At 34.2% G+C, this 11,010-nt stretch overlaps 1 protein-coding gene across 3 annotated transcripts in view; it reads left to right on the forward strand.

The window, feature by feature from the left end:
* Positions 1-9,503, forward strand: part of LOC123774745 (integrin alpha-PS3) — a 54,774-nt gene extending 45,271 nt beyond the window's left edge. For all 3 annotated transcript variants that reach the window (XM_045769291.2, XM_045769292.2, XM_045769293.2), the window contains 6 exons: positions 1,419-1,523; positions 2,250-2,401; positions 3,371-3,582; positions 4,351-4,447; positions 5,229-5,364; positions 7,017-9,503. In XM_045769291.2, coding sequence (XP_045625247.2) covers positions 1,419-1,523; positions 2,250-2,401; positions 3,371-3,582; positions 4,351-4,447; positions 5,229-5,364; positions 7,017-7,124 — 810 coding nt within the window. In that variant the 3' untranslated portion in view covers positions 7,125-9,503. The remainder of the gene's footprint in view (positions 1-1,418; positions 1,524-2,249; positions 2,402-3,370; positions 3,583-4,350; positions 4,448-5,228; positions 5,365-7,016) is intronic.
* Positions 9,504-11,010: the final 1,507 nt, after the last annotated feature.

The raw sequence follows: 11,010 nt of genomic DNA on the forward strand, positions 1-11,010 counted from the left end.
ATTTAATTCATTGTGTCAGGGGAGAGGAAGCCAGAGTGCATTCATACACGTTGGGCTTTTATCGAGGTCCACCCCAAAGGTCAAATTATTGACCCCGCCCAGAATGCAACCCCACAAAAAGCTGACTAACTCCTGAGTACCTCCTTCATGCTAGGTATACAGGGGCATTAGGTGAAAGGAAATGTGCCCAACCATTTCTGTCCTGCCCGGGATTCGAACCCTGAATTCTTGATTATGCATCTAGAACGAACCCGACTGTACTAGTGGGATCCCTTATACATGTACAGTACTTCACTCACAGCCACCACCTCTGTAATTGGTTCTACTGGCTATGGAAGGAACAAGCCCATACTTGGCTAATGTTAATTTAGGACAGGTGCCCTGGTATTTAAACTCACTAACACCTGCCTACCTTATCCTAGGTTGTCTCAGGCCAAGGGGGGTAAGAGACTAGTAAAGAGGGTCTCACTGTGTAGGGGTTAGACTTGTCATGATCACCACATTACTGATTTTCTGATTAATATTAATTGATTCAAGGAGGAGTAAATTGATAAATAAACCAAGCATACAACAAAGAAATGTTTAAGCAGTTTGCCTACTAGTATGAAGGACAGGGTTAAAATTATTACTCAAGTATCTTGTAATTAAACAATTTTGCTTATTAAGGTGAACACTCTAGCTAGTGTCCCTAGATCAGGCAAATTAAATTAATAGGCTTGAACAGAGAAATTATTACAGCACTTACAAGTTTACAGGGCCGTACTATCATCTATGGATCAAACTTTAGAGTTCCATTCTCTTAACTATCAGCCCAAGATACCCCACACTCGCCGTCACATCCTTTGCCCTGTGGCTCAGAGCACATAATGACTCTCCTTTCCTCTGCAAAGAGCAGGATGTGCCAAAAATGATGCCTCTCTGGCACCCCGGGACCAATCCTGGGGTGCTAGGTGCCAGTTACCGGTGAACTACATTCTGGCACTTTGTCATGAGGCATAGGCCTAAAGCGCACTCAGAATTGGGTGTAGCCTTTCATCCCTATTGGTTTTCTGTTTGTTGATAGTCCTCCTTGTGTTTTGAGTAGTTGAAACCTTCCCAAGACCTTTTCTGTAGGTGACCTACACCCGGTGAAACAACAATCTTTTGCAGATGATGAGTCACAATAACGTGACTGAAATATGTTGACCATACCACACACTAGAAAGTGAAGGGACGGACCGAAACGTCGTCGTCCCTTCACTTTATAGTGTGTGGTCTGGTCAACAACAAACCTTTATTTTCCATGGAAGATAAGTCATGTGGATACTGTTTTTCTCACAATAATTAGTACATGTCCCATTTAAATTTTATGATGATAATCAGGGCTTGGATTTTGAGGTTTATATATATATAATATATATTACGATTGTTAATTACAGTTGGCAAAAAAAGGGCCCACACCCCTGGAGCAAGTGGACTTCGTAATAGACATTCCAGTTAACTTCACGGAGAACGAGAACTTCATTAAGATATATGCCCCAACTGTAAGTACAGTAGTAGAGAAAAATAGGATAGGAAAAATATTTACTCAAAATTTAGAATTTTATGTACATGTTCTATTATGCAGTTTTCACGAGACTCGGTTAATACAGGATGTAAATCAATTTGGTTTCCTAGAGTTAAAAAAAAAAGGAAGTCCATTAGGCTTCCGAGGTCTTTCTGGGCCAAAGACCTTTCCCAGAATGCAACCCACAATAATTACTAGACTTCTGGTTCCTCTTTACTGCTAGGTAAACAGAGGTATCAGGTTTAAGGCAACATGCCCAAACGTCCTGACAGAAGTCGACCCTGGGACCATTTTGTTGTGAGCTGACTAAATTGGTCACTATAAGTTATGGACCAATTTTCATATGAGCAGCTGTATTATTTTCCCAGTACTTGTAAATACTTTTAGATTGAAATTGTGTGCTGTATTTGTTTAAGGAATATGATTCGTGCTTGAGAGCATGTTCAGCATTAGTACTGCAGTAGTACGAATATTTCTTCTGAAACGAGTGTTGGATAACATTTGAGGTTAAAAAAAATTTGTATTGACTAGCCACTGTAACTGATAGTTTATAAATCTTAACATTTCAGACAAAAGAAATAAAGTACTTCAACAATAAATGACATTTATATTATGCAATAATTATTGTGAAATGAATACAATACTTGTAGTATATACTCTTATTATAAAACTCATTTTACTCGCTCTTCTTTTTTCTCCCCAGTCTAATTTTTTGGGTCAGCCAGTTTTATGCAGCATATCGGGCACATTCTTTGCCGTGAACACTATCAACAATGGAGACAATAGTAATGCTATTGAAACATTGAATAACTTGAGTGGAAGCATACACAGCACCACGACTCCTGAAGAGCCTTTGTAAGTACAGTAGCTGGTATACTGAGTAGGTGTAGAATTACTTATAGTGTGTTCGTATGCCTCTTTATGAATTACTTAACGAATGTGTTCATATGCTTTTTATCTCGTGTTTCTTCTCTCTTGCAACTCCCGTTAGTCCTTAATTGGCTAAGCTAATTAAAAGTCCTATATTGTGGTGTGCATGAATGGAAAAGCAAAAATGGTCATAACTCATAAGGAGTTTTAGTTTAGTTCATTTATTATGCACCCCATACCCATCTTGTGGGAGGTAGTGGAAAGGGTTACAGAGGCATATAATGGGCTGAAGCGCATATTATGATATGAGCATCAATGGTAATCACTGGTAGTGATTGGAATTGTTTAAGGGTTAACCATTACACTGCTCCAGTCACTGTCATTGTCTTCTGTGTGCAAATTGCCATATGCAATTGTTCATTTGATTTCTTAACTACTTTTTATAAGATGCACCACGATGTGTTATTTTTAAACTGCTGAGCATCTGGAGGGTTAAAGGAGACGTTTATTACAGAATCGCATCCAGACAACTGTATCACATTAAGCTTTGCTATAACCTCTTCAATTTTGTATAGCAGGAAACTACACCAGAACAATCCTTAATGTTCTAGTGTAGTACCATAATGGTGGAGGCAGCTTGGTGGTACTGTATAGGTGAATAGTATAGAATTGGCAGTGGTGGCACAAATGATTTATGGTGGTTTGATTCATAGTGATGACTAAACAAAATGCAATGATAACCGTATACTATAATAACAAACGATTCTTCATGTGATAGCGGTGTGAATTTTGAGAGCAACAGAGGTTGTTGGGGTATATTTGATGATTATTAGGCAATGGAGAGCTGATATATGGTTATACTGTACTGTACATCATAATGGTGACTGATAAGACATGAAATAGTGATTTTAAGTTTTGATTGCTTCTAATTTGTAACCAAAACACACTATACAGATCCAGCAACGATGATGCATTACATGTGAAGAAAGCAGACGAGGATCGTGTGGTGAATGTGAAGGAAGCAGTAGAGGAAGTTGCATTAGACTTGAGCTGCTCAAACAGTCACATCAAGTGTGCTCGTCTCTACTGTCGTGCGAACTCCTGGCCAGAGAATGATGGTTCTGCACAATTATCATTCAAGTTGGAGGTTGATCTTGCTGTTCTAGGTAACTATTTCTTTAACCTCTCTTTTTTAAATGTCAAAACCTCACTAGTTTCAAACAAATAAGGTAAAAAAAACAACGAATTTATTTGATTGCCATCATGTCCAGAGATGTTGTTGTTATTGTTTCTGGGAGGAGTGTAGGTAGGTAGGTGTATACATAGGCTACACCTATGTATACACCTACACATACAGTACAGTATATTAGGGAATGAATGAATATTTCATTATAATATACATAAAATAAGAATTTGTGTAAAACAAATTTGTCGTCACAACTAATGCTGACGACATAAGACCTGACCTAGCCCAAATATGCCAATTATTTCTCAGTACTGCCTAACATCAGTATTTCAAGGCTGAAGTTAGAAATTCATATCAACAGTTCATTCATATCTAATATTAATAATATTAGATGTGAAGTAATTTAGAAAGTAGTATTTGAAAATATAGAAAATCATTCTGGCTGTTAGGCAAAACAGGCCTTGCTGAAGATGCAAAATACTGTACTATAGTTCTGGCTACTGTACTAGGCATGACAGGAAGAGGAAGTGGATGGGAGGTGGAGTTATTTTAGTCAATTATTATGCTCCCCATCCCGTGGGTGGTGGAAAGGATAACAGAGGCACATAATGGTTCAGGAACTGAACCCCATTGTTCATTTAGCTAAGCAAGTAACAATCTTGTGAAGCTAATTATACAATTTATAATACTCTATTGTTGTGTGTGTAATATAAACTCTATTTTAATGTTGACTACTAATTCTCGTCAGCTCGCCACATCTCGGCAAAAGCAGGAGCCGTGTTGAAAAGTACAGCCACAGCCACCATCCAGTCTTTGAACTCAGACTTGGCCTTTGTTGGTGTTCGGTAAGTACGGTACTGTAAACTGGTATTAAATTTCTTAGACACTGTACTTGATGGGGAAGATGTCTTCCACATTTAGATGTTAGGGCCCATAGTATGTACAGTCGGGTTCATTCTTGACTCACAATTGAGAATTCTGGATTCAAATCCCGGGTGGGACAAAGGGTTGGCCGCATTTCTCATCACCCAGTTCACCTAGCAGTAAATAGGTACCTGGGAGTTAGTCGCTTGTTGTGGGGTTGCATCCTGGAGGTCGGTAATTCGACCTTTGGGGGGGATCTCGATATAAGCCCAACATAAATATATACACACTCTGGCTGCCTGGGGCCAGATTCACGAAGCAGTTACACAAGCACTTACAAACGTGTACATCTTTCCTCAATCTTTGATGGCTTTGGTTACATTTATTAAACATTTTACAAGCATGAAAACTTCCCAAACAATTGTTGTTGTTGTTATAAACAGCCTCCGGGTGGTGCTTCGGAGCTCAGAGGTGCATATTCATAATATATGGCTTAGCTCAAGGACCTACTAAAGGCTCTATCAAAAAAGGTCATTTCATTACATTAAAAGCTTGACTTTCGTTTTGTGGTTGAAACTACCTTTAGTTACTTTAATTAAATGAATAAACATGGAGAGCTGACCATATTGAACTGAAATTGGTAACAATACTTATACCATGAGGTGGAAAATCCTTCCATGTAGAGCAAGGAGTTTATCGTATTGTAATAAATGTTTAGTACATCTATAGAACTGTATTATTCAAATTCATTATAATCAACAGATCTGACACAATAGAGGTACAGACCCAAATCCAGCCTGACACCTTGCCAGGAAAGGGTGTGCCATGGTGGGTTATTCTCTTGGCTGTTCTTGGAGGTCTCTTGCTTCTGGGTCTTCTTGCATATGGACTCTACAAGGTAAGGCAACATCATTACAATTTTGTTTCTTTTAGTTCATTTATTATGCACTCCATACCCATCTGTGGGTAGTAGTGGAAAGGGTTACGTAGGCATATAATAGGCACTACAATTCATTTAGCATTAAAATTTTATATTAAACAATGTGCTTTCTAAATGCATGCTTTAATTCAGAGGGTAAAATAATACAAGCTGAGTGATTGAGAACTTGTAGATGGGTGGAAGAAGAGTTTATAATGAACTCTATAATGAGTGTAAGTGAATGAGAGAAAGGCAAGGAGGTGAGAGTATTATGAGAGTGAAAATTTAATGAAAAGATCAGTTAAGCTGGAGAAAACAGTGTATGAGAAGAAAATGAGAGAAATTAAAGAAAGATTGTCAGAAAACTGGAGGACGGGTAAATGGGAATGCTAAATGGTGAATGGATCAGAATCAGCATTGTAGTTGGGAAGAATAAATACTATGATGGTTTACTGGGTGGAGGTGATAAAAAGACGTGGTAATGTGAATGTGTTTATACTCTTTTCACACCAACAAATCCAAACTCGTATGACAGCTGACTTACCTATGTAAGAAATGATTACATCAGTGAAGATGATGAAATGTGGGAAGGTTGCAAATATAATATTGGTAAGGTACCTGGTGTATACAAAATATATTAGCAGTCTCCGTGGTGTAGTGGTAAGACACTCGCCTGGCGTTCCGCGAGCGCTATGTCATGGGTTCGTATCCTGGCCGGGGAGGATTTACAGGGCGCAATTCCTTAACTGTAGCCTCTGTTTAACGCAACAGTAAAATGTGTACTTGTATGAAAAAACGATTCTTCGCGGCGGGGATCGTATTCCAGGGACCTGCCCGAAATGCTACGCGTACTAGTTGCTGTACAAGAATGTAACAACTCTTGTATATATCTCAAAAAAAAAAAAAAAAAAAAAAAAAAAGAATAAATGTTGTGAAGTAAAAGACATAGGGGTGTGAAGAATTTTCAAAGATGCTTGGGATAGTAGTAATGTACCAGAGTGTGGGGGGGTAAAAAAGCACTAATTTTACCATCATAAACATTTTTATAGATATAATGCACAAATACTGAACATCCAGTTCCGTCTTACAACTGTTTGCATAAAGCTTTATCTCTTTCCATACCACCTTAGCTATGAATGAAAAAATCAACTGGAGCTCTAAGGTGACTAGAACCTGCGACCAAGAGAATCCCAGCCACTGACGCTAACCCCAGGACCAAGCTTCAGGAGGGGCCTCCAGACTTCCTGTGATTTCAGTAGTAGAAATTTTGTTGTACAATATACAACCAAATTTCTACTGAAATCACAGGAAGTCTGGAGGCCCCCCTCCTGAAGCTTGGTTCTGTGGTTAGTGTCAGTGGCTGGGATTCTCTCGGTTGCGGGATTGAGTCGCCTCGGAGCTCTAATTGATTTTCTCACCTTATTCAAAATCCCTTGCTGCTTTCTCATACCACGTTGACCCACTTTTTACTGACCTTCCTCCTGCACTCGGATTCACTCAAATATATACATTTCATCAGTCGACCATCGTCCATTCATTCAGTATGCTCCTGCTATCTTGGTACACTCAAGGTTGCCCATATTTGACTCCTAAATAATTCATAAATTATTGGATGCACTTGTGATTTTCAGGCTGGATTCTTCCAACGTAAAGAATACGAAGAGTTGAAAGCTCAACAGGCCCGGGTTGAATCTAATGATGGCTACTCTTCATCAAATGCAGGACTTGTTGGAGATTAATGTTATTGTTGTCATAGGGGGGAACATGATCAAAATTATGTATTAAATAATAATGTGTTGTATCCGTTAATGACAAGAAACTTACTGTATTTGCCGGTGTACAAGACAAGGATATTTTGTGTAATTTGTTTGTTAGTATGATTCATCATGCATTTTATTAAGTGATTCTGTAAGGGGAATCATAAGATTTTATGCATGTAAATGCTATTTATATTCAGTTGGTTGTTGGCCAAGAAAACATTTTCTCAAGAGTACTGTAGCTGAATCTTCCTTGTTAGTGAAATCTCTCCTGGGGATGAAATATAATTTCATTACATATTACTGTTCCATTGCCTTGACACCAGAGTTGTACAGCAATAATTATTGAAGCTTTAACTTCTTTGCTGTTATATTAATGTCAAAATTTACAACCCAATCTGCTGATGTGCACATCAAATGCGTAGAAAACAACTCTTCCCTGTTTATATATTTGTAAGATTTGCACTACATATATACAGTATTGAGGCATTCTGTGATATTCAAGTTCTGCATGTCTTCGATACCACATTAAAACTTCACGAATTCCCTTATCCAAAGTCATTCATGCATATTAGTTACAATATGTTTAGATTTGCCCAGTGTGACATGCTCTTTGAGAAATTGTCTGTTTTCCTGCAAATATCGATCTGTTATAGTTCTTTGTGGCTTTCGGTAATATATTGGTCAATACAATAATGAAAATTTGTGGTGGCATTGGTGATGCAGAGATACCTTATACTGGTGATGCGGGGATGTCTGGTACTGGTGATCCGGGGGCTGATGACTACCAAAACATTTGTAGTAAACAATTTGGTGCTGCAAAGAAAAGTGGGAAAAACATGGTAATGTTGAGCTCTTAAAAAAGATTCTTAATTTTGAGGAGCAAATAATATATTTGAAGTTATAAACCAATATGAAAATTCCACAGGTTGCATTTACATGTCCTATACTAATATACTAAATATGTGAATGATTTTTTTTTCTATACATGTTGGTACTGTACAAGCACATTTTGTAAACTATCATGTTTGTCAGGCTGTAATATGAATGATCTGAAAATCTCTTCGGCCTTGTGATATGTTACTACATTCACAGCACAATGGTTGAAGTGTGCTCACCATTTATTTAGCATAGTATACATTTTTCAATGTATAAATTATTATAGTTAAAGGACGAGGAGTTCCTAAATTAAGTGAAACAGGAAGAATGACTCGTCTCACATTATCCCCCCTTCCTCTTGCTCCTCGGTGTGTTGTCCACCTCCTTCCCTTCACCCTTATTATATGATTATTATATACACCCCTTCTGCTTATTATATGCCTGCCATCTCCTTTCCTTGGTACATTATATGCCTCCACCCTCAGAATGTACCTACCACCTTGTCTTCAATGTGCCTCCCTTTCCCCCATCTCCTCGTTGTATGATCTCTGTATATGTTCCCTAGCCCCCCTTCCCCTTCTGTATATATTGCCCCCTTTTCTTGGTGAATGCCTTTCCACTTCCCCCTAAGAATTTTCATTAGTCAATTATACCAAAGACTTAAAATTAGTTTTCCTTCATTTAAATCTTCTTTAGTATTTTAGGGAAAGGTCATTATTGATATATTTGTCTAATAAGAGGGGTGAAATGTCAAGGATGTAAACGTTTCATTAGTAGGAAAACTTTCACATTTGTGAATTCTTTATTACCAAGACTTAAGTGAAAATTGTGATAGTTGGAACCACAGAAATCACTTCAAAATACAAGATAATATGCATTGTGTGGCTTGAGACACCATAACGGTACTGTACTCAACATTTTGTTTGAGAAAGTTGATGCCTTGTTAAAACATTAAGTAATGGTGTCCTGTGCTGCACAACACTATTTTGTTTCAAGAAAAGATTAAGAATTTGAGCTATTGTGCACTTTTAACTTTGTATGGCAATAATAGAAAACTTCTTAATGGGTTTCTTCTTTGATGATTAATATTATGGTACAGTCCCAATTGTTGCCCATGTTCTGTATGCACAATTCAAAAAGTAATTAGAAGTGGAATGATGAGCAGTTTGGGTACATTAAATATTTGTCATATTTTTGACCGAGATAATGAATGAAGTGTAGGGACAAACTTTTAGGTCAGTTTTAGTAGCCATTTAACTTTCAAACTGAGGTGTGTATGACAAAAATGCTTTTGGCAGGTGTAACAATAAATAAACATAACTGCCTGTTTAAAGGTATGGTTTTGCTGTTATCTTCCATGGTTATTAATACAATGTATTAAAACAAAAATGTGTTACAAAGTTTGAGGCCTTAAGGTAACCCTGTTTGCAAAATTCTGTACATAGTGTTTTGATATAATAAACCCACAGAATCTGACAAAAATGTACTAATTATATTGAGCTCATATATCATATATACATATGATGTATGTATGTGAGTGTGTGTGTATGTATAAAATATATAATATATATATATATATATATATATATATATATATATATATATATATATATATATATATATATATATATATTATATATATATATATATATATATATATATATATATATATATATATATATAATATATATATATATATATATATATATATATATATATATATATATATATATATATATATATATATATATATATATATATATATATAATATATATATATATATATATAATATATATATATATATATATATATATATATATATATATATATATATATATATATATATATATATATATATATATATATATATAATATATATATATATATATATATATATATATATATATATATATATATATATATAATATATATATATATATATATATAATATATATATATATATATATAATATATATATATATATATATAATATATATATATATATATATATATATATATAATATAATATATATATTATATATATAATATATATATATATATATATATATATATATTTATATTATATATATATATATATATATATATATATATATATATATTTATATTATATATATATATATATATATATATATATATATATATATATATATATATATATATATATATATATATATATATATATATATATATATGTCGTACCTAGTAGCCAGAACGCACTTCTCAGCCTACTATGCAAGGCCCGATTTGCCTAATAAGCCAAGTTTTCATGAATTAATTGTTTTTCGACTACCTAACCTACCTAACCTAACCTATCTTTTTCGGCTACCTAACCTATAAAGATAGGTTAGGTTAGGTAGGGTTGGTTAGGTTCGGTCATATATCTACGTTAATTTTAACTCCAATAAAAAAAATTGACCTCATACATAATGAAATGGGTAGCTTTATCATTTCATAAGAAAAAAATTAGAGAAAATATATTAATTCAGGAAAACTTGGCTTATTAGGCAAATCGGGCCTTGCATAGTAGGCTGAGAAGTGCGTTCTGGCTACTAGGTACGACATATATATATATATATATATATATATATATATATATATATATATATATATATATATATATAATATAAATATATATATATATATATATATATATATATATATATATATATTATATATATAATATATATATATTATATTATATAATTATATATATATATATATATATATATATATATATATATATTATATATATATATATATATATATATTATATATATATATATATATATTATATATATATATATATATATATATATTATATATATATATATATATATATATATATATATATATATATATATATATATATTATATATATATATATATATAATATATATATATATGTCGTACCTAGTAGCCAGAACTCACTTCTCAGCCTACTATTCAAGGCCCGATTTGCCTAATAAG

The sequence above is a fragment of the Procambarus clarkii genome, chromosome 68 (assembly GCF_040958095.1).
Source record: "Procambarus clarkii isolate CNS0578487 chromosome 68, FALCON_Pclarkii_2.0, whole genome shotgun sequence".
Taxonomy (NCBI): Eukaryota; Metazoa; Arthropoda; class Malacostraca; order Decapoda; family Cambaridae; genus Procambarus; species Procambarus clarkii.